We start from the raw sequence: 25,087 nt of genomic DNA, 5'->3' as shown, positions 1-25,087 counted from the left end.
TTGTAGTGCAATCCCCTTATGTTGCTCAAGTACAACTTTTGAGGGACATGTGTGAGAAATTGATTGGGTGCCTTTCTCATTGATTTGTCAATAATATATATACATGAGTTATAACGTATGGTCAACTAACTAATTATGACACAACGTAATTACAGGAGAATAATAAGAAATTATTACAATGAATATTCTATTCTATCACACCCCCGCAGTCGAAGCGGGAGGGTCACGGACGGTTAGACTGGTCCGAAAATCATCGAAAAGAACACGGGGAAGACCTTTGGTAAAGATATCTGCAATCTGGTATCGGGAAGGAACATGAAGAACTCGTACCTGACCACGTGCTACCTTTTCCCGAACAAAATGAATATCCATCTCAATATGTTTTGTACGCTGATGCTGCACAGGATTACCAGAGAGATAGATGACACTAACATTGTCACAATACACCAAAGTGGCCCGTGGAAGCGGAAAGTTAAGCTCCAGGAGAAGATTACGAAGCCAACAAGATTCAGAAACAACATTGGCTACACCCCGGTACTCGGCCTCAGCACTGGAACGGGAGAGAGTAGGCTGCCGTTTAGAAGACCAGGAGATGAGGTTGTCACCAAGGAATACACAATAGCCAGACGTGGAACGTCGAGTGTCAGGGCATCCACCCCAATCAGCATTAGTGTAAGAAAGGAGCTTCTGAATGGGAGATGGGGTCAAAGACAAGCCAAAATGAATAGTACCCTGAACATAACGCAGGATGCGTTTGAGAGCAAGCATGTGATCCGTGCATGGAGCATGCATGTGAAGGCAAACCTGCTGAATAGCATAAGAGATATCAGGGCGAGTAAAAGTGAGATACTGTAATGCACCTGCAAGACTCCGATATAGAGTGGGATCCTCATAAGGAGTGCCGGAGGAGGTGCTGAGCTTCTGTTTGGTGTCAACAGGAGTGGCAGACGGTTTGCAGGACGCCATGCCAGCACGCTCAATAATCTCTGAGGCATAAGTACTCTGATTTAGAAAGAGGCCATGAGGATGGCGATGAACGACAATGCCCAGAAAATAGCTTAGAGGGCCTAGATCCTTCATCGCAAATTCAGAGGCCAAGAGAGACATGATCTGACGTCGAAGATCCTGAGTGGAAGTGATGAGGATGATGTCATCAACATAAAGTAGTATGTATGCCATGTCAGAACCCTATCTGTAGATGAAGAGAGAGTGATCTGAAGTGCTATGGCGAAAACCAATGGTGGCTACATAATCAGCAAACCGTTGGTACCATGCCCTGGGAGCTTGCTTGAGGCCATATAGGGACTTTTTCAGGCGACATACATGATCAGGATGATGTTGGTCACGAAAACCGAGGGGCTGATGCATGTAGACAGTCTCATGAAGATCACCATGCAGAAAGGCATTCTGGACATCGAGTTGGTGAATGGGCCAAGACTTGGAGAGAGCTATGGTGAGAACAGTGCGAATTGTAGCAGGCTTCACCACTGGACTAAAAGTCTCATCACAATCAACACCTGCAACCTGTGACCTGCCATCACCTACAAGACGAGCTTTGTAACGCTCAAAAGAGCCATCAGATTTTTTCTTATGCCGAAAAATCCACATACAACGAATAATATTAGCATCACAAGGTCGAGGGACTAAATCCCACGTCTTATTTCTAATAAGAGCATCAAATTCAGATTGCATTGCGGATTGCCAATTCGGGTCAGACAAAGCAAGGTTGGGGTTTTGTGGTAGAGGAGATATAGCAGGATCAGATATAGAGACCCATGCTACGAGTGGTGACGGTCCTAGCAGGCGGATGAGGTCGAGGCGGTGGTTGCGGTGGTGTCGGGGCTGGGGGCTAGTTGGGATAGAAGCAGTGGGTGGTTGTTGGCTGATGGAAGAGGTTGGTTGGTCGGCAACGTTGGTGGCCGAGGTGGCTGGCTCATCGGCAACAGGCTGGTGTAACTGATTCTTCCACTGATGAACTATATAAGGATGTAAGTCATCATTTAAAAAATCATAATAATGAGGAGGAAGTGGGTGTAGTTTGGCAAAAGGAAATTGAGTCTCATCAAAGATAACATGCCGCGAAATTATTATTTTTCTGTTCGACAAATCAAAACATTTGTAACCTCTATGATTGGACGGATAACCCAAAAAGATACACGGAGTGGAGCGAGGTTGTAGCTTGTGTATAGTAGTAGAAGGAAACAAAGGATAACACAGACAACCAAATATCTGAAGGTGTGCATATGTAGGAAGGAGTACGATGATATAACAATTGTGTGGGAGACTGATTCTTGAGTGTTTTTGTGAGGAAGTATGTTCAAAAGATAAGTCGCCATTTCAAGTGCATGAGGCCAAAAGGAGTCAGGAACAGAAGAATGAGCAAGGAGAGTGTGAATCATATTGTTAATGATTCGTATTTTTCGCTCCGCCTTCCCATTTTGAGATGAGGTATGGGGGCAAGAAAAGCGAAAAACAAGGCCATGATCATTGCAGTATTTGCGAAAAAGTTCATTATTATATTCACCGCCATTATCACATTGAAAACATTTGACAGGTTGCCTAAACTGAGTTTTAATAAGAGTAACAAGAGAGGTAAAGTAAACATGTCAAACACTTGTGATTTGCGAGAAATGGGGAAAGTCCACAAGAAATCGGTGAAATCATCCAAAAAAAGAACATAATACTTATGACCAGTGGAACTCAAAACAGGAGATGTCCATAAATCACTGTGGAGAATATCAAAAGGCATCAATGTAGTAGTTCTAGAATCATAAAATGGCAACTTAACATGCTTGCCAAAAACACAAGAATCACAAATGACATACGAATCAAAAGGTTCACTACAAATGAACTTATTTGTGCGAAGGGAATTCAAAACGGAGGCTCCAGGATGTCCAAGTCGACGATGCCAAAGACTGGAGGTGAGACCGACAAAATTGGTGGGAACAGTGACTGGATAGAGGTCGCCGAAACTATCACATCTAATAAGAGGGATCCCCGTCTGAAAATCAGAGACAGAGAAACCAAACGGGTCAAATGAGACAGAGACATTATTGTCAGTAGTGAGTTGTCGTACAGAAATTAAATTTTTAATAATTTGCGGGGCATGCAAAACACGGTTTAGGTTAAGAGGTTGGTGAGAGGTGGGTATGGCTGTGGTGCCGGTACCGTGAATAGGAATCCCATGTCCACTGCCAACAATAACAGTCTGATTTGAATTACGCAAATTAGAGTAAGACGAGAGATTACCTTGCGATGTCGTGGTGTGAGATGTCGCTCCATTATCCATATACCACTGATTGTCCGGAGGGTGGAGAGACATGGTGTGCAAGGCAGCCTCTATGTCGGTAGGAGTTGGAGAGGATGTGGTAGCTGCATACGCCTGTGGGCGCTGACCAAGGATGTCTGGTTGCTTCGGAGGAGTGGTGGGGCGCTGCCACGGAGCGGTGGGATATGGGCACGGAGGTGTTGGAACATGTTGCCTTGCATTTTGTCAAAACAACTGATTGTCGAAGCAGATGCCGTGGCATCTGACCTCGTGAAGCTAGGACATCAGTCCTCAGCTTGAGTTTCTGTTATGGGCCTTCTGAAGATTTGCTGAAGATATGTTTTTGAGTTACTTGAGGAGCAAGTAACTATTCCAAAAGGGTTTTAGTTGTTGGGTTGTTATTTGTTGAAACAATCTTTGTTAAAAGATTGATTTCTATCTTTACTTGTGCAATAAGAAACCGAATCTATCAAGATTGCGTTTTCAAATTGCTGTTATTGGAATCTGTTTCTTCAGCCTGTGCTAACCCTAAAGCCCATGCTACCGCTGCTGAAGTCTATAAAAGGATGAAGACCTAAAACGTGAAGATGACCGAAGCTGAAAGAGAGATTAAGAGTTTTAGGATTTGTTATTGTGCTTCGTCCTGTGTTAGTTGTGAATCTGTCTTTGCTCACTGATTCTATAAAGCAAAGAGAGGTTCTGTGTTGTTTGATTACATTCAAACTCTGATTGTTCATTGTGTATACCAATCACTGTGGCAGTGATTGAGAGAAAGTGAGAGGGGCTCTCATACTTAGGTTGAGATTCTAAGTAGAAATACACTGGGTAGATTAGGAAGTGAACTATGAACTGAGGTGTTCATGAGTGTCTGTAATTCCTGAATCTTGAGATAGTGGATTTCCTTTCTTTGGGTGCAAACCCTCCAGACGTAGGTGAAAGTTTTCACTGAACTGGGTTAACAACTTCTGAGTGTTATTGTTTTGTTGTTAAGTTTTGTTTATTGTTAAGCGGTTGTCGAACCTCTTGTCCCAGCATCGTGTAGGACAATCGTATCAGAGGGAACCTGAATTACAATTGGCATCAGAGCAGGCACCCTGTTCTGGTTGGGTGAGCTCCAGGGAGTTTATTCAAGTTCTCATGGATAACAAGGAGGGAGGATCAGTCAATAGGCCACCCATTCTGGATGGTACTAACTATGACTACTGGAAGGTTCGCATGACAGCCTTTCTCAAATCGATTGACAACAAGACTTGGAAAGCTATTGTCAAGGGTTGGAAGCACCCCACTAAGGCTGAGGTTGAAGGCACCTCTACTACTGTTGTTGAAAAACCTGAAGAAGAATGGACCAGTGTTGAAGATAAAGCTGCACTTGGAAATTCAAAGGCTCTAAATGCTATTTTTAATGGAGTTGACAAGAATATGTTTAGGCTGATCAATACGTGTACTGTGGCAAAGGATGCTTGGGAAATTCTGAAAACTGCACATGAAGGAACTACTCGAGTGAGGATGTCAAGGCTTCAGATGCTTACTACTCAATTTGAAAATCTGATGATGACTGAAGAAGAGACTATTTCAGAATTCCACATGCGTGTCCGTGACTTGTCTAATGCTTCATTTGCTTTGGGAGAACCTATGTCAGATGAGAAGCTTGTAAGGAAGATCCTGAGATCTCTTCCTCAGAAGTTTGCTATGAAAGTCACTGCAATTGAGGAGGCTCAAGACATTGAGAACATGAAGGTTGATGAACTTATTGGCTCTTTGCAGACATTTGAGTTGAAACTGAGTGGAAAATCTGAGAAGAAGAATAAGAGTATTGCTTTTGTGTCAAACACTGATGAAGGTGATGATGAAGATTGTGAGGGTGAAAATCTGACTGAGGCTCTGGCCATGCTAGCAAGAAAATTCAACAGAGCATTGAGAAAGATTGATAAAAGAACCAGGCCTAATGTCCAGGACATGAAGTTCGATAACAAACCCAAATTTACTAATTCACAGAGGAAGACCAAAGAAGACGAAAAATCTGGTCAGAATAAAGGAGTGCAGTGTCATGAATGTGAAGGATATGGTCACATCAGATCTGAATGCGCCACTTATCTAAAGAAGCAGAAGAAAGGTATGATGGTAACTTGGTCAGATGAAGACACTGAAGATGAGGAGGAGATATCTGCAAACAAAGTCAATGCTTTCTCTGGAACTGTCTATGAGTCTGATACAAGTGATGAGGACATTACAGATGAGGAACTGGCTGAGACTTACAAGCTGCTACACATCAAGTGGGAAGAAGCATGTAAACTTGTGAGAGAAAAGCAAAGTGAGATAGAACAACTTGTCTCTCAGAATGAAAGGCTGAAAGAGCTCAGCACAAAGCTGAAGGAAGATCTGGAGGAATGGCAAAGTAAGTTTAATAATGCTGATGTTATGGAAAAGGCTAATCTAGTGTTGATTAATGCAGGACTTCAAGAGGAAGTGGCAACTCTGACAAGAAAGCTTGAAGCTACTCACAAATCTGTTAGAATGTTGAACAGTGGTTCTGATATGCTTGATGAAATTCTGAAGGAAACTAGCAAGCAAGGAGGGAGTTTGAAGGGAATTGGCTTTGACTATAGAACTGCAAACAAAGAAAATCAGAAAGGTTCAAAGAAATTTGTGTCTGCTGCGAAACAAACTGAATTCAAGAAGCCTAGAAATTATCAGTTGTCAGATTCATTGCCCAGACATGTACCTCAACATGTGAAATCCCAGCTCAAGCTTGAGAAGATTGTACCTTGGAAGTGTCACTACTGTGGTAAGAATGGTCACATAAAGCCCTACTGTTACAGGTTATATGGTTATCCTCAGATGCACGATAAAAAACCTGTTCAGATGAGGAAGGAATGGAAGCCCAAGGGTGAAGTCAGATGTCAGGTAGCTTACACGTCCTTCAGAGCATCATCAAAGGAAGATTGGTATTTTGATAGTGGCTGCTCAAAGCACATGACAGGAAACAAGAGCTTCTTGCAAGATATCAGAAGTCACTCCACCAACTATGTCACTTTTGGAGATGGAGCTAAAGGAAAGATCAAGGGAGTAGGAAAGCTTGTTAGCACAGAATCTCCTAACTTGAACAATGTGTTACTTGTAAATGGCTTAACTGCCAACCTAATCAGCATAAGTCAACTGTGTGATCAAGGGTATGATGTGAAGTTCAATAAGATAGAATGTGTTGTGACCACTGACGATGAGAGAGTTGTGATGAGAGGAGTCAGATCAAAGGACAACTGTTACATGTGGACATCAGAAGAAAAAGCTCATGTTTCCAGATGTTTGTTAACTAAAGAAGATGAGGTGAATGTATGGCATCAAAGACTAGGACATCTCAACTACAGGAGCATACAAAAGATCATTGCTGATGAAGCAATAAGGGGATTGCCCAATTTGAGCTTGGGAGAAGGAAAGCTATGTGGAGAATGTCAGATTGGTAAGCAAACCAAGGTGCCACACAAGATGCTCCAGCATCAGACCACGACGAAGGTTCTGGAATTGCTTCACATGGATCTCATGGGTCCCATGCAGGTTGAAAGCTTGGGAGGAAAAAGGTATGTGTTTGTCTGTGTAGATGATTTTTCAAGGTATACATGGGTTGAATTTATGAGAGAAAAATCAGAGACTTTTGAAATATGCAAGAATTTATGTTTGAGACTTCAGAATGAGAAGGACTGTGTGATTGTAAGAATCAGAAGTGATCATGGAAGAGAGTTTGAGAATTCAAAATTCTTGGAGTTCTGTGGAACTGAAGGTATTAGCCATGAATTTTCTGCCCCCATCACTCCACAGCAGAATGGAATTGTTGAAAGGAAAAATAGAACTCTCCAGGAATCAGCTAGAGTAATGTTACATGCTAAGAAGATTCCACACCAATTCTGGGCTGAAGCCATGAGTACTGCTTGTTACATACATAATAGAGTCACCATCAGGGCAGGGACATCCTCTACACAATATGAGCTATGGAAAGGTAGAAAGCCGTCTGTAAAATACTTTCACATATTTGGAAGTAAATGTTATATTCTTGCAGATCGTGATCCTAAGAGGAAGCTTGATCCTAGAAGTGATGAAGGAATTTTCATGGGGTATTCTATGAACAGCAAAGCTTATAGAGTTTTTAACTCTCGCACAAGGACCATGATGGAATCTGTGAATGTGACTGTGGATGATGAACCAAGCAAGAAGGAAGAAGCAGTTCTGAATGAAGATGATGATGGTGCTGATGTTCCAGCTAATGCTCCAGCAACCGCCCTCGACAATGAGTCAGAAACAAGTGCTGATGAAAAGGAAGACAAAGATATCACATCAAACAAAGCTCCATCAATCAGGGTTCAGAAGAATCATCCTCAAGAAAACATTATTGGTAATCTTCAAGAAGGGGTGACTACCAGATCCAGAAGTATTATTGCTCACAGTTGTTTCATCTCTAAAATAGAACCCAAGAATGTTAATGAAGCTCTCACTGATGAATACTGGATAAATGCTATGCAAGAAGAGCTAGAGCAGTTCAGAAGAAATGAAGTGTGGGAGTTAGTGCCCAGACCTGAAGAAGTAAACATCATTGGCACCAAGTGGATCTTCAAGAACAAATCAGATGAAGCTGGAACAGTCACAAGGAATAAAGCAAGGCTTGTTGCTCAAGGATATACTCAGATAGAAGGAGTTGATTTTGATGAGACCTTTGCTCCAGTAGCTAGACTGGAATCTATAAGACTCTTGTTAGGTGTTGCTTGTCTTTTGAAGTTCAGACTTTATCAGATGGATGTGAAGAGTGCTTTTCTGAATGGTTATTTGAATGAAGAAGTCTATGTTGAACAACCTAAAGGATTTACAGATCCGCATCATCCAGATCATGTGTACAAGTTGAGGAAGGCCTTGTATGGTTTGAAGCAAGCACCTAGGGCTTGGTATGAAAGGTTAACTGAATTTCTTGTAAGCAATGGGTACAGCAAGGGTGGAATTGATAAAACTCTGTTTGTGAAGAATGACAGAGGTAAGCTCATGATAGCACAGATTTATGTGGATGACATTGTCTTTGGAGGAATGTCAAACTCAATGGTGGAGCATTTCGTCCGACAAATGAAATCTGAATTTGAGATGAGCCTAGTTGGTGAATTGAACTATTTTCTAGGACTACAAGTCAAACAAATGGAGGATTCTATGTTCATATCTCAGAGTAAGTATGCTAAAGGCCTAGTCAAGAAATTTGGTCTTGAAAAGGCTGGTCACAAGAGAACTCCTGCTGCTACACACATCAAGATGTCCAAAGATGAGCAAGGAGAAGATGTTGATCAAAGTCTCTATAGAAGCATGATTGGAAGCTTGTTGTATCTCACTGCTAGCAGACCAGATATCACCTTTGCAGTTGGTGTATGTGCAAGATTTCAAGCAGCTCCTAAGGCTAGTCATCTGCTACAAGTCAAGAGAATTATCAAGTACATCAATGGCACGAGTGACTATGGTATTCTCTATACTCATGATACAAATTCTTCTTTAGTTGGTTTCTGTGATGCAGATTGGGCCGGTAGTGCAGATGATAGAAAGAGCACATCTGGTGGATGTTTCTTCCTAGGGAATAATTTGATTTCATGGTTTAGCAAGAAGCAGAACTGTGTCTCATTGTCTACAGCTGAAGCAGAGTATATTGCAGCCGGAAGTAGTTGTACTCAACTCATGTGGATGAAGCAAATGTTGAAAGAGTATGATGTTGAGCAGGATGTCATGACATTGTACTGCGACAATCTCAGTGCAATCAATATTTCCAAGAATCCCATACAGCATAGCAGGACCAAGCATATTGACATTAGACATCATTTCATTAGAGACTTGGTGGAGGATAAAATTGTCAACTTGGAGCATGTTACAACTGACAAGCAATTGGCTGATATTTTCACAAAACCCCTTGATGCACTTACATTTGAAAAATTAAGAGGAAATCTAGGGATTTGCCTTTTTGATGCATAACAATTAGCGTGTCCATATGTGTCAACGGCTAGTTTATTTTTGTTCATCATTAACTGCCGTTGTGACATCAGCAGAGAGAAGGTTACTTCATGGTTCGCTTATCCTATAACTACCTTCAACGGTCAAATTGTGTTCTCTCAACCGCTTGTGCATCTATCTTTTTCAAGACTTATCATCGTTCATCTGAAAGTTGTGCTCATTGTTCTGTACTCTGTTTGTATTTCCTCTCGATTCGTCATGTCTCAAAGTTCAGGAAAGAAGGAATCTGTCAAGGCCAAGATTGAAAGAACTGCTAAAGGAGTCAAGTGTATGGGTTTGAAGAGTGATCCTTCTCAACCGTCTTCTGTGTCCAAGAAAGCCTCCAAGAAGATGCGATCAAGAAACCCAACGTGTAAGGTCTACAAATCACAGGTCAAGAATAGCAAAGCTCCGAATGTTCCTATCCTTGAGGATGTTCCTGACGAAGAAGAAATCAATGATGAAGATTCTCCAGTGAAATCGCCTCCTGATGTTGTGCCTGATGTTGTGGCTGATGTTGAGACAACTGGGTCTAAGGGAAGTTCTGCTCAAGAAACTCCTGGAAAGGATTCCACTTCTCATGAAAATTCAGGCGATGCTACCACGCCTAATATCTCTGTTTCATCCTCGTCGAAGGATGCTAATCCAGCCTCTGTTCAGAACATCTCTGATGATGCTTCTGATGATGTTCCTCTGACTGAGACTTTTGCTGATAGTGTTGCTGCGAGAATGAAGAAGAAAAGAAGGATTTCTTCTCCTGAGATCACACCTACTCCATCAAAGAAATCCAGACAGGCCAGTGTGAAGAGTAAGGGGAAGCAAAAGGAAGCAAAGGCTCCCACTGAGAAGAAGCAGAGGAAGATTCCAGTTGAAGTTGAAGACTCTGAGTCAGATGTTGAAGTCGGTGTTCAGGACATTCGATCTTCTGATAAAAAGAAGTTTTCTGGTAAGCGTGTTCCTCAGAATGTTCCTGCTGTCCCTATTGATAGAGTGTCCTTCCACTTAGAAGAGAATGTTCAGAAGTGGAAGTTTGTTTGCAAGAGAAGAATGGCCAAGGAAAGGGATGTTGGTTCTGATGTTCTTGAATGCAGAGATGTTATTGCACTTATTGAGAAAGCAGGTCTGATGAAGACTATTCAGAATGTTGGAAGGTGCTATGAGAGGCTTGTGAGAGAGTTCTTGGTAAATCTCTCTGTTGATGTGGGACGTCCTGATAGTGCAGAATTCAGGAAAGTCTATGTGAGAGCTGAATGTGTTGTGTTCTCACCTGCTGTGATCAATCAAGCACTTGGCAAAAGTGCTATTGCCTTTGTTGATGAAGAAGTGTCCATGGATGTTGTGGCCAAGGAACTTAGCGCTGGTTATGTGAAGAAGTGGCCTAGCAAGAAGCTGCTCTCTACTGGAAATCTGAGTGTGAAGTATGCTATTCTTAACAGGATTGGTGCTGTGAATTGGGTTCCTACTCAGCATACTTCTGGAGTTTCTGCAACGCTTGCCAAATTAATCTATCGGATAGGCAAGTCTATTGATTTTGATTTTGGAACTTTTGTGTTTGAGCAGACATTGAAGCATGCTGATACTTGTGCTGTGAAGCTGCCTGTTTCGTTTCCATCACTTCTTACTGAGATCATTCTGAAGCAACATCCTCAGATTCTCAGAGCTGATGATGTGGCTATGTCTTGTGGTGTTCCAATCACTTTGGATCAACGTTTGTTTATGGACCCACATGTTCTCGACATTGCCTTACCAACTAGCAAAACATCTGCGCCTACTGTGACTGCATCTGACACTAAGGCCATAATTGCTGAATTACTGGAAGTCTCCAAGGCTTTACAAGAAACAATTCGGGTGAGTACTGCCAGGAAGCTCAAAGTTGATGCGTTGCTACTCAAGTTACAAGAAGAAGAACGTCAAGATGTTGAACAAAGCGACGAGGAGGAAGGATCTGAAGCAAGTACAGAGAGAAGTGCCGAAGGTTCTAAGGAAAAGTCCGGTTCTGAAGCATAGTTTGCTTTGATTTTGATCTTGTCTTTTGTTTTGGATGCACCCTTTGCAAATTTGTGCTAAAAAGGGGGAGTAGTTTTATAAGTTGTTCAGATCAGAAGAAATTTGTTTTTGAACAGTTTTGTGGTTCAGAAGTTGTTTATGTTCAGAAGTTTGAGGTTCAGAAGTTGTTCAGATCAGAAGAAATTTGTTTTTGAGCAGTTTTGTGGTTCAGAAGTTGTTTATGTTCAGAAGTTTGAGGTTCAGAAGTTGGTTCTGTTCAGATGTTTCAGTTCAGAAGATGTTTTAGTTCAGAAGATGTTTCAGTTCAGAAGATGTTTTAGTTCAGAAGATGTTTTAGATCAGAAGTTTGTTTTTGTTCAGAAGTTTGTTTTGTTCAGATGTTCGCAGATCAGAAGTTGTTTTTGTTCAGATGTTCGCAGATCAGAAGTTTGTTTTGGTTCAGATGTTCATGTTCTCAGAAGTTGTGAGAAGTTGCTTCTGTTTCTACTGTGCTATGTGTGTTCTGATAGTGTTAGCTCTGGTCTGAAGACAAGTTCAAGACGATGGCTATGTTTGTTTCTGAAATGTTGCCTCTGATGAACAGTACTTCTGATGGTAGTATTTCTGATACGATGATGTTCAAACTGATCCATTTTGATGTTATCATGTGCTAAGGCTGATTGTACCTCTGGTTGTGTGTTTGTGCTGCTAAAGTGTTTTGTTCCGACTATGCCTTCTGAAGTATGATAGTGGGTTGTGTAGATGCGTTTGTTTGAGGGGGAGTTCTGACTAAGGGGGAGAGTTTTTTCTCTAGTTTTTATCCTCTCTGATTGTGAGTTGTTTTAGACAAAATTTGACAAAGGGGGAGATTGTTGGAACATGTTGCCTTGCATTTTGTCAAAACAACTGATTGTCGAAGCAGATGCCGTGGCATCTGACCTCGTGAAGCTAGGACATCAGTCCTCAGCTTGAGTTTCTGTTATGGGCCTTCTGAAGATTTGCTGAAGATATGTTTTTGAGTTACTTGAGGAGCAAGTAACTATTCCAAAAGGGTTTTAGTTGTTGGGTTGTTATTTGTTGAAACAATCTTTGTTAAAAGATTGATTTCTATCTTTACTTGTGCAATAAGAAACCGAATCTATCAAGATTGCGTTTTCAAATTGCTGTTATTGGAATCTGTTTCTTCAGCCTGTGCTAACCCTAAAGCCCATGCTACCGCTGCTGAAGTCTATAAAAGGATGAAGACCTAAAACGTGAAGATGACCGAAGCTGAAAGAGAGATTAAGAGTTTTAGGATTTGTTATTGTGCTTCGTCCTGTGTTAGTTGTGAATCTGTCTTTGCTCACTGATTCTATAAAGCAAAGAGAGGTTCTGTGTTGTTTGATTACATTCAAACTCTGATTGTTCATTGTGTATACCAATCACTGTGGCAGTGATTGAGAGAAAGTGAGAGGGGCTCTCATACTTAGGTTGAGATTCTAAGTAGAAATACACTGGGTAGATTAGGAAGTGAACTATGAACTGAGGTGTTCATGAGTGTCTGTAATTCCTGAATCTTGAGATAGTGGATTTCCTTTCTTTGGGTGCAAACCCTCCAGACGTAGGTGAAAGTTTTCACTGAACTGGGTTAACAACTTCTGAGTGTTATTGTTTTGTTGTTAAGTTTTGTTTATTGTTAAGCGGTTGTCGAACCTCTTGTCCCAGCATCGTGTAGGACAATCGTATCAGAGGGAACCTGAATTACAGGAGGCATAGCCCAGGGCGGTGTGGAATAACCCCACGGTTGCCAGGCAGGATACGGTTGCGGCTGCCAAGGAGAAGGCCACGGTGGAGGGGCATTGGGAGAACTTAGTGAACCAGTAGGGCGAGAACCACCACGGTGACCGCGTCCTCCGCTACGACCCTGATTTCCACGGGAACGAGAGCGGTTGTTGGAGCGACGGTTGCTATTCTGGGAGGAATCATCAGAATGACTCGGCTGGGACGTGTGCATGGCAGCATGAGAGCGATGACTCACCATCTTTGCCATACCGGATTCTTCCAATGTGAGCATGGAGCGAGCCTGGTTGAAAGTAGGAAGAGGATTGCTTTGCCGAATCAGGGTAGCAACACCACGATAAGCATCAGAAAGGCCAGAGATCAGCTGAAGAACGAGACGGTGATTGTTGACAGGAGCGCCAACATTCTTCAGCTGGTCATAGAGCGTCTTGAGACGCTGGCAATAGGTAGAGACATTGGAAAAGTTGTCCATGCGAGTAGTAGAAAACTCTTGCTCAAGAGTGATAGCACGAGCATTCTGATTGTCCTGGAAAATGTCTCTCAAATCATTCCAGGCTCCCATAGCAGTTGAACCGGGTACAAGAATGGTGTTCAAAAGGTCAAAGGAAATAGTGGAGTAAATCCATTGAAGAACCTTTTTGTCTAGAGTGTTCCATAATTCCTTCTCATCGCTGGTGACCGGAGTCGGTGGTGCCTTCCCCGTGGGAGGTTCAATATGATGAAGAACCTTGTGGGAGTCTGCATGAATGCGGAACAATTCTGCCCAAGTGCCATACTGATCTGTCTCCATCTCAAGAACGATAGGAATATGATTCTTGATGTTGGATACAGTGAAGGCGGGGTGAAACGCTTGTTTGGCACCGGAGGCTGTTTTGGCATTGGAGACGCTGTTGCCGGTATCGCTGTTCTCGGAGTCTGACATGGTTCCGAAAGAGAGTGGAACGACGATGGAGAACGTGGGCTGAAGAAGCGATGGTGACCGGAGGGCGTAGATCGGGAAGCTACGCGACTGGAAGAGAGAAGGGCGCGCGGTGCAGGGGCACAGGTCGCGCAGGTCAGACGAGCACGGCGGCGTTGGGGGAGGCGCGCGGTGGTCGCGTGAGGGAGAGAGACCTGGGTCGCGGGTCTGGGTCACGGGTCTGGGACGCGTGGGGCAGAGAGAACGGGCGCTGGCTGGGTCGCGGGTCTGGATCCGGACAGGGACGCACGGCGCGGCACGGCGAGAGGGCTGGTGGCGCGGCGGAGCGGCGGCGCGGGCAGGAGATGGGTCGCGGGTCTGGCGGCTGGTCAAACATAAGAGAAAAAGAGAAACCAGAGAAGAACAGGCGCAGGAGAGAGAAAAAGAGAAATTAGGGTAATTTGGGATCAAAATTGGACTGCTGATACCATGTGAGAAATTGATTGGGTGCCTTTCTCATTGATTTGTCAATAATATATATACATGAGTTATAACGTATGGTCAACTAACTAATTATGACACAACGTAATTACAGGAGAATAATCAGAAATTATTACATTGAATATTCTATTCTATCAACATGAAGCTGCAGGGCTTAACCAAAAAAAAAACATGAAGCTGCAGGTACCGAGGTTTCCACGATTGATAGCTTTAATTTCAATGTCGGGAAGCTGATGTTGTAATCTTATCCATGGTAAGACCTGAATCCAATCTTAACCCATTGTTGAAACAAATTTCTTAGTTGATGAAAAATGTAAATACTTGAGAAGAGTCAATAAGATATCACATAAATCACACCTCATAACACAAATTCACAAATACTGTGCAAATAAAGGTGTCACTGGCGTGCACTTTAGAGGATAAAGTGCCTAATCATAACAAATAATTAGTCTTGTTACCTTCCATGAATTAGTTTTGTTATGAAACAAATTTATAGATGGCCTAACAATTGTATAAAGGTTTACCTTCCTAGCTTTGTATAATAACATGTATTATTATGAAGTAAAAACAAACTATAAGTTAAAAAAAAAGGTAATGCTTAACAAACATGATTTTGTCCTTATATGGTATTATATACAGAAATTATTCTTAAAATTTATGTGGTTCTATTTTCTTCAGTCTGACTTTATCTTATACATGGCACATTATATATACAGGCTTAAGGAATCCTGCAGTTGCAGCCCAGCAGCATAGCATCCCCACCACAAATCATCACTGAATCTTGATCAGTCATTCCATTTTTATCTTCCTAATTCGGTTATGGCGTCTTCACCTGCATCTTTGGTATTCACAGTGCGGAGGTGTGAGCCGGAGCTGGTAGCTCCATCTCAACCCACCCCTCATGAAATGAAACTGCTCTCAGATATAGATGACCAAGAAGGCCTGCGGTTCCATATTCCAGTGATACAGTTCTACCGCTATGATCCATCAATGACTGGGAAGGACCCCGTTGAGGTGATTCGAAAGGCATTGGCTAAAACACTTGTGTTTTACTATCCTCTTGCAGGTAGGCTCATGGAAGGGCCTAATCGAAAACTCGTGGTGAATTGTACCGCTGATGGTGTTTTATTCATTGAGGCAGATGCAGATGTCACCATGAAACAATTTGGTGATGCTCTTCAACCTCCCTTCCCTTGTTGGGAGGAGCTCCTTTATGATGTTCCTAGTTCCAGTGAAGTGCTTAACGCTCCATTGTTGCTTATACAAGTACGTATATACAATATACTGGTCCTCTCTTTTCATAATACGGTTAATTAATATTTTTGTGTCGTGGAAGTTAAAGGTTTTTTAAGAGTGTGGCTGCTAAAAATTTAATTTAATTTCAATAATCTGATAGTTTGAATAATTATTTTTACCCACAACGAATTGATACTCAATATAATTAAATTTAATTAAATTTATGTATAATGAGAAATTTGATGCTAACACTTGTAAAGTGTTAAATTCTAAATTTTTACATTTTAAATGTAATATTATTTTCATCACATCACAATTTTTTTTTTTTTATTATTTCTGTTTTTTGTTTGGGATGTCTAAAACAGGCATATTTTTTTTTAAGCAATATGAATTATATTGAAGCGAAGCACAAGGGGTACTTCAACCCAATACAAATATGAAGAAGAGAGGAGAAAAAATTAAAGTAGTAACTATACATAACAGCAGCAAAGAACCTCTTAATATTAAAACCCACCACCCACCACCTCCTTAGAAACAGATTAAAGAAACATGTCTCATTAAAACCTTATCAGGGAAAACCCCTTTGGGAAAACCTGGTTAAAACAGGCATATTGTTCCTCTCTAGCTTCTCATGTTAAGGCGGTGACTAGAAGTATATCTAAATAAATTTATGTATAGAAAAAAACAATTTTGACTCTAAACTAACATTTGGGTAGATTTATGGCTATTGTAAGTTCTAATATGAATATTTTCTTTTTGAACAAAAGAATATTTATTTTGGGTTTGACATTAAAGAGTAATCAAATTCCAATCTCAATTAACATTTTGAAAGTTGTTTTATTTTTATCACATCACAATTTCTCTATAATATTTGAGTAAAATACACTCACCCCCCTCAAGGTTTGTAAGAATGACACTCCACCCCATTCTTTTTTAAAATCTACATTCCACCCCATTTTTTATAAAGGCAAAATTTAGTGACGAAAACAAATTCGTCACTAATAAAAAATAATTACAAATTAGTTAAAATTTAAATAAGTTTAATGCATTTACACTATCATACATTAATTTATGAAAATAATTTACTGAATTAAATTTAAAAAAACAATCCACTCTGTCTGTTAAGTCCACGTCCCATCTGTCTCCAAATCATATTTCTCACCACAAACGGTCACCACCAAGCCTTTGCTCCCTTTAACACGACGACCACTGTCCCAGAATGTGAAACCCCATGGCACCACCATGCATCAAAGTTTTGTTGCGACCTGAACCACAGAACGTGAATCACACATTCCCAAAGCTACCTGTTCAACTACTTCTTGTGAACTTCACCCCCTTTAAGTTGCGAGCGAACGCTCTGTTGGTTTAAGATGTCGTTGGATTTTGTTAAAAACGGTGCTCCACCGCATCGTTGGGTTCTAATAACCGCCGATTCACTTCATATTTCTTAATTTTGTTTCTCTATTTTCTTCACCCATTTGTCTTGCTTTTTGGGTCTACAATCCAATTTTCAAAATTTGAGGTATAAAGAGATTATTTTGATTAAAATTGAATTATTACCAAATATGAAAACACAAGCATGTTTCCCTATGTTCGAGATATGGTTTGTAAACCGGTCGGGTGTGTTATTGCAGAATTTGCATTGTGAATTTACGGAGGAAGACCACGATTGAGAGAATGAGGAGGATTGTGATGTTTTCATTTTTAAATTTATTGGATTATATTGAAAATATTTTTTGAAATTATTGATTAACAATTTAAATAATAACTAATTATTAATGAAGAATATTTTTCGTCACTAAATTTGCATCTATATAAAATGGGGTGGGGTGTAGATTTTAGACAAGAATGGGGTGGAGTGTAATTCTAATAAACCTTGAGAGGGGTGAGTGTACTTTACTCATAATATTTTCTCCTTTAATTTATTTCTCTTAGTGAACTTCAAAATTTAAATACCTAGCTACGTTTTTGTTAGGACTCAAACATTCCAACTACCCTTTACTGCTCTTTGTTTGGTGGAGGGTGATTTGAATAGAGAGAGATAAAGAAGAGAGAGTTAGAGGGGATGGAGACAAGTATATGTGTTTGGTATAGGGGAGAGAGGGGAGAGAGAGGAATGGAGGTGGAAATATTGCACTTTTTAACATCATCTCATTTTGAGAAGAAATGGTACGGCCATGCTTTTAAGTGTGTGTTTTTACAAAATTGAATTATTATTTTAAATGGTTTCTTGTCTTTATTTGGATAAAAGCGTATTTTTACTACAATTCACCACTATCTTTCTCTTCTATCTCTCTTCTATTTCTCTCATACCAAACAACCTCAAAATCTACTCTATTTCTCACATATTTCTCTCTACTCAACTTCTCTCTTCTCTACTATCTCTTCTCTATCTCTCTCTTAGGGGTTGTTTATTAGGAGGGAGTTAGAGAAGAGAGAAAGAGAGAAGAGAGAGTTAGGGGAGAGATGATGAATGCAACCTTGTTTGGTTTGACATGAGCGAGGGGAGAGAGAGATAAAAACGTGGGTCCCACTGCCTTTTTTTCCTCTTCTCAAATTGGAGAGAATGTGTGGTTCCCAAATCAGATTATTTTTTCATTTATTTCAACATTTCGGGCGGTCCCACAGTCCTAGAAATGTCTTCAAATTATTATTTTATATAAAAAGTATAACTTTTTCTCTTTCCTCCACCTCATTCTCTCTTCTCTATCTCTCTTCTCTTTTTATCATACCAAACAACCTCTATCTCTACTATATTTTTCACCTCTTTCTCTCTACTCAACTTCTCTCTTCTCTACTCTCTCTTCTCTATCTCTCTTTTCTCTACCAAACAAAGCATTAGGGCTCAAATACTTTTTATCTTTAGTTCAAAGTTGGGCAAAGTACACTTCTCTCAAAAGTTCAGTTTTAGTAACTTCTATCTTGATTTGTATCCACTTTTATCTCAAAAGAGAAGAACTTCAGAAAAAAAAAAAAGACAGAGGATAAGAATATCTCATTTTTGGTAGAACGAAAGAAGTATGTCATTATCACTTCTTCGTCGTCTAACCTTAACTTTAACACTTCGTTTGGTAGAGTAGAGAGAGATAGGGAAGAGAGAGAGTAGAGAAGAGAGAAGTTGAGTAGAGAGAAATAGGTGAGAAATAGAGTAGATTTAGAGGTTGTTTGGTATGGTAGAGATAAAGAAGAGAGAGAGATTAGAAATAATGATGTGGAAGAAAGAGAAAAGTAAATATTTGATTAAAAAATAATTTAAATGCAAAACAATTTGATAAAAAACGACCACTAACTGAAATGCAAATAGTGGCGGTTACAAACCGCCACTAACTGCAAGAATGGTAAAAAAGAAAAAAAAAGGAATCTCTTCGCGTTTTGCGAAGAAAGGAAAAAGTGAGAAAATCTCACTCTTATGCTCTGTTTGGTAGAGTAGAGAGAGATAGAGAAGAGAGAGTAGAGAAGAGAGAGTTTGAGTAGAGAGAAATATGTGAGAAATAGAGTAGATTTTGAGGTTGTTTGGTATGATAGAGATAAAGGAGAGAGAGATGGAAAATAATGAGGTGGAAGAAAGAGAAAAATTGACTTTTGATTAAAAAAACATTTTTTTATTATAAAGGTGTCAGAATGCATTTAGTGGCGGTTCTTAGTGGCGGTTCAGAACCGCCACTAAATGCTAAGAAAAGGACAAAAAAATATAATAGTGGCGGTTTGGAACCGCCACTAACTGCACCAGAATAAAAAAAAAAAAAAAGCACCCCACGTGAATCTCTTCGCAAAACGCGAAGAGATAAAAAAGTGGGTTTTTCCCACCCTCAATCTCTCTCTCCCCTCAATCTCTCTCCCACCAAACAAGGTTAGGTCCCTCTATCTCTCTTCCTCTCATCTCTCTCTACCCTAACTCTCTTCTACCAAACAATGTGTTAATCTCTCTCTCATCTACAGTACCCAGAAACCAAACAAAGGTGCTTTATTAATCTCTCTTCTATCTCTCTCTCTCTTGTATCTCTCTCTTGCATCTCACCTCAAACAAACATAGTGTAAAAATGACTAATTTATCATTAATGACAACGGTTGAGTAGAACCATAATTATAATCTTACATAATTGAATTGGAATGTTGCAGGTAACGCGGCTCAAGTGTGGAGGTTTCATTTTCGCACTCAGATTGAACCATACTATGAGTGATGCAGCTGGTTTGGTTCAATTTTTGAATGCCTTAGGTGAAATTGCTCGCGGCATGGACAAACCTTCAATTCTACCGGTGTGGCATAGAGAGCTACTAAATGCAAGGGACCCTCCAAAAGTAACTTGCACCCATCATGAATATGAACAAGTACCTGACACCAAGGGAACCATCATCCCCCTAGATGACATGACTCATCGGTCTTTCTTTTTTGGTCCCTCTGAAGTAGCTACAATTCGTAGTTTCCTTCCTCTCCATCAACGTCAATGCTCCAAATTTGAAATTCTCACTGCATTTCTTTGGCGTTGTCGCACAATAGCATTGCAACCAGACAACGATGAGGAGGTTCGCATCCTTTGCATTGTTAATGCACGTGAAAAGTTTAACCCTCCATTACCAATAGGCTACTATGGCAACGTTTTTGCACTTTCTCCTGCAGTTACAAGTGCTAAAAAGTTATGTGAAAATCCTTTAGGTTATGCATTGGAGTTAGTAAGGAAAGCAAAAGCTAATATTACTCAAGAGTATATGCATTCATTAGCAGATTTAATGGTCATTAAGGGACGACCACACTTCACTGTGGTAAGATCGTATCTTGTGTCAGATGTCACACGTGCTGGGTTTGGAGGGGTCGACTTTGGGTGGGGGGAGGCTGTTTATGGAGGGCCAGCCAAGGGAGGAGTTGGAGCCATACCCGGTGTGGCTAGCTTTTACATAGCCTTTAAAAATGCTAAAGGAGAGGAAGGTTTAGTGATACCGGTTTGTTTACCATCAGAAGCCATGGAGAGGTTCACAAAAGAGTTGGATAATGTGCTTAAGAACCATATCCAACCTACTACGCGTGGATTCAAATCCAGTTTCATTGTTTCTTCAATATAGCTTCATAAAATTTTCGTATTGGCTTTATACGAAAATCAAATCAAATAGACTTCTCGTTATATAGCATAAGTGAAGTATCACAAGAGACCAAGCTAAATTAAGAACAAACATTATGATGAAACATGAGCCTTTGAATGGGATTATTTTTGTTCTTTTAATTTTTTTAAATTCTTTTGAAGCAATGACCAAGCCACTTTACATGAATAATATGGCTAGTTAATTCGTGGTTTTTCAATATTGGTGCTGGAAATAAACACTAATGTATTTGGGTAATAATTTAATTTAGTGTTTAAGGTAATAAACACTTGTTTATGAGCTAATTTGAGAATTTTATTGAATTAAGCTGAAATTGGTTTCAGGTCAATATCTCTTGTTCATAAGAAAATATGAACAACTTACAAAAATGATCTCAAAATAGTCTGTAACTAAGTCATAAACTATTTTATTTTTTGGTCAATAGTTCATAATCTCTTCAATACCCTAATGGTTGCCTAGCGGTACTTACAAATGATTACTGAGTCATTGAATGAAGAAATTGAGCTGTAGGCAAAAAAACAACTTACAAGACAGTTCATTTACACTTAAACTCGCGACTCCTTAGTAAACCTAAACAGGGTTCGAACTCAAGGAGATTAAGAAATACTACTTGCAAAGTACACTCCAAAAGGAGATTCGGATAAACTACTTGCAAAGTTCACTGAGCATCATTAACACTTTGCTCGGATAATAAGCAGTGTGCAATGTGACGCCCATTTCCCCCTCTTGAGCGACGACTGCACTCTACTCATATCGACTCAGTAATTAGTAGAAGGAAGAAGAAATGTTAGATCAGAGACCAAATGTTTCAAAATACAAGAAAGGGCAAGAAATAGATATAAGTACGTCGAAGTCGCACTTTTTGTAAGTGCGTCACAGTCGCACATTGTGAGTGCGATCGCAAACATATTAAAAGGCGTTTTCGGTTTTCACACTTTTAAGTGTGACATGATTAGATTTTAGGTGGTGGCAATAACAATTCTCTAAACATAAATAATAGAACTCCATTCCATAACTCTTTAGTTTACAACCGCTGAATTGAAAGTAGATAACTTTACCATATTTTATGAAATTTAAAAACTAATTACTAATACTTGATCAAACTTCATTTTAGTGTACATTGCATATAATAAAAAACAGAGAGTTTCTGAGAATCAAATGAAAAAGTTTTAGATAAAAAGAGAAAAATGATATGAAACATGTGAAAATAACCACTTCATTATCGATTTACCATGACTTTAAAACAAGAAGTTGTCATTAATTAAGGTTCTGTTCGGGGTGGTTTTTAGTTTTGTATGTTAAAATTTTTAAAAATCAAAACAAGTTTTTAGTTTTGTAAATCCACTTTTAGTTTTTTGTAGTTTTGAGTTTTAAAAAAGTTATTGTCAATTTTGTAAATCTACGATAGTCACCACAATTATCAACTTTGCAAATTCACGACAATGAGTGGTAGTAGCGATAAAATATTGGAGGGGTCAGGAAATAGTGGTGGTAGAGGTCGATGTTATCCAACAGTTTCATTGGTGGTGGGGCAGTGGGGGTGGTAGTCCGAGTGGTGGTGTCAGTCTCAACGGTGGTGGCAGTGTTGGTGAAGGTGGTTGTGGTGGCGATGAAGGTGGTTGTGATGGAGGTGGATGCTACCAAGTGGCATCGTGGAGTTTAATCATTATCTATTGGAATGAAACACATATTATAGTCATCCATTTATCACTTAGTACGAACACCGACAGCAAAAAAAATAATCATTACTGTCCGTGGTTGATACTGGGGTCACCCAAAAAATAATTACCCTACCATCATCCATGGAAAGCAAGGGACCCTACCAACATAAATGGAGAGGGTGATAAAATTAAGTATTAACCATATTTGGGCTGAATTTTGGGATTATAATTGGGATTTGGGTTTGGTGCATTTAGGGACACCTGCATTCACATATTTAAGAGATTTGAGCCGTCACATTAAATTCAGTCGACTTATATTTTTTATTAAGATCAAACCGTATACATATTTTATAATAAAGCTGAGCGATTAAAGTCAAGATAACTCAAATTTGTTAACTGTGAATTTAGAGAACCGAACTTAAGAAATCCATTTCCTTAAAATTGAGTCCGCAATATGTCTGCAACTGCAACTGCAACTGCACTGCAGGCTGTGCATTCGATTTCTGAAAGTTCAAACTTCAAAGTGATTCGCATGACTCGCATGATGTTTACTCCTTATAGTAAGACATCAATAAGGACATTCTGAATTGGAAGCTTTGCGTCAGAAGCTCATCAATTATTCAAGGTAATGGAAACAAATTTCAGTGCATGTTTGGAAGTTAGTGGTAAATTCGCATATCTATGAAAACTGTAGAAAAAAGCTATTTAGAGTAGTTTTTTGGGCTCATAAATCATTCCATTAGTTTTCAGGACTATGCAAGATTCTGACCATTAGTGACTCTGAATCAAACATGCCATTATTAGATGATGTCCTAGCTCATATCTATAAAGTTACATTCTAAAATATCAGCTTAGTTTGGAATTTGTTTATGTTGAATCTCTTTTATCCTTCTATCATTGGTTTTCGTCATTATAGTATATCCTTTCTATTTTTAAGAAGTCTGTAACATCAGTTTTTTTAGAATGGAAAATACTAAATTAATGATTAGATAAGTATGTAATTAACTAATTATTGCTAAACTATTTAGAGTTTAATGCACAAGCATTGCATTGTAAAAACAATTATGCACCGGTAATCAATCAAAGTATATCACTATATCACGTATGAGGAATAGTAACTTTCGCTTACATTTTAACTAAAGTAAATATATATTTTTTGATCTGATAGATATTCAATTGGACGATTATGTAAAATTTGTTTACATTAACAATGCACACACCATTAATCCAACTATTTATTGGCTTAATATTACATTGAATTAATAATAAGTATAATTTTTATTTATTCACTTCAGGAACATTTATTTAACAAAGTCTTACACTTACACATCAACAATTTTGTAACCCTTTGAAAATCAGTACTATTAACAAGCGGTGGAGAATCAAGTAGATATTGAATTCATTATTAACATTCTTACAAAGAGTTTCCTCATTTGTTATCCGTAAGCTAAATCAGACGCTTATTTAATTGCATCTATATTTTCTTTGTCATCTGTTAGCAACCTCAATTGATTGAATGCTTCCTTAAGAGTATTATATGTTATTCCCTTCACCATTATGATACTTCAATATGATGTACAACCCTTTTGCATAATTAGTATGATTCTCATGTAATATAACTCTCCGATGCCTCGATGGATATATTGTACTCTGCCAATTTTAAAGCATTTTTTTCATGGTTTTCAGATTCTATCTTTTTTATAATAAACAAATCTACTAGGAAATTCAGCATGTGTTAGATTCCGCTCACCCCAATATTTCTCATTAGCTGCAAACTAAGCCATAAACATTATGGATTTTGTACCACTCTTTTCAAGAACATCTCCAACGTCTTCATCATCATTATAATATATCAAATATTCATTTGGAAGATGAAAAATTAGTTTTTGCACCGATGACCATCGTTTGTGTTCCGTGCTAGAACATAGAGAGGGAAGGTAGTACCCAAAGTGTGAGGAAAGTGATGTGAATGCTTAGAGAGAGAAACTCTAACCGCTTAGAGAGAGAAAATATAACTGAATTTCAATGCTATTATTCCTCAAATGAGCTAAGAATCCCTTACAATTGGTATTCCCTTCCTATTTATAAAGGTGGAGTTGGGCTTTGGCGCCTCTATCCTATCCAAATGGGCCAGTTGGGCCTCGGGAAAGGAGGCCCAAGGTCATGGCGCGTCCCCTACCCAAGGTCAGGTCTCTTGGGCGAGGGACCCTGAGGTCTCGCCTAGTCCACAAGTCCACAAGACACCGAGCTCGAAGCATGAGAGCTAAGTGTGTCTTTGAGCAAGAAACAAGGCGAGAGCCCTAAGGATGCCGACTAAAACTTAAAATCTAGAAGTGAAAAACGATGGCCAACATGGCCTGGTAAATAAAGCCTTTTGCAATCGACACTTTGGACCTTCAGTTGCGCCCTCTTCTTCCGGGCGAACCCAGTCCACAGGCAAGCTTGTGGCGACGGCTACTAGGCCGCCCGACTCGGCGTAGTTATGCACACGCCCTAAATCGCGACGTTTTATCACGTGTTGCATCCTTTCCACACGTCGCGCCTTGAAGCGACGCCAGGGTCAGTGAATCCACAGAATCTCAACCGCTACCTTTGACACGTCCCTTCCAGTCACGTCACAACTTTGACAATTTGAATTTTAACCAATCGGCAGCAACCGTT

The 25,087-nt window shown here is 39.7% G+C and overlaps 2 protein-coding genes across 2 annotated transcripts; one reads left to right on the top strand and one right to left on the bottom strand.

The window, feature by feature from the left end:
* Positions 1-195: 195 nt before the first annotated feature.
* On the bottom strand, positions 196-1,179 carry LOC130729322 (uncharacterized mitochondrial protein AtMg00810-like). The gene has a single exon (XM_057581044.1). The coding sequence runs from the start codon at positions 1,177-1,179 to the stop codon at positions 196-198; it is 984 nt and encodes a 327-aa protein (XP_057437027.1).
* Positions 1,180-15,160: 13,981 nt separating this feature from the next.
* Positions 15,161-20,887, top strand: LOC130734028 (benzyl alcohol O-benzoyltransferase-like). Its single transcript, XM_057586315.1, has 2 exons — positions 15,161-15,701; positions 19,791-20,887. The coding sequence occupies exons 1-2, from the start codon at positions 15,255-15,257 to the stop codon at positions 20,727-20,729; spliced, it is 1,386 nt and encodes a 461-aa protein (XP_057442298.1). The 5' UTR covers positions 15,161-15,254; the 3' UTR covers positions 20,730-20,887.
* The last annotated feature ends 4,200 nt before the right edge of the window (positions 20,888-25,087 follow it).

The sequence above is a fragment of the Lotus japonicus genome, chromosome 1 (assembly GCF_012489685.1).
Source record: "Lotus japonicus ecotype B-129 chromosome 1, LjGifu_v1.2".
In the NCBI taxonomy this organism is placed as follows: domain Eukaryota; kingdom Viridiplantae; phylum Streptophyta; class Magnoliopsida; order Fabales; family Fabaceae; genus Lotus; species Lotus japonicus.
Note: the sequence above shows the minus strand (reverse complement) of the source record. Positions and strands in the feature narration are given on the sequence as shown.

Bases quoted from the DNA above. Each gene is read 5' to 3' on its own strand.
- LOC130729322 (XM_057581044.1), bottom strand. From the start codon at position 1,179: ATGGCATACATACTACTTTATGTTGATGACATCATCCTCATCACTTCC.
- LOC130734028 (XM_057586315.1), top strand. From the start codon at position 15,255: ATGGCGTCTTCACCTGCATCTTTGGTATTCACAGTGCGGAGGTGTGAG. The intron at 15,702-19,790 runs GTACGTATATAC...GGAATGTTGCAG, and splicing joins CTCCATTGTTGCTTATACAA to GTAACGCGGCTCAAGTGTGG.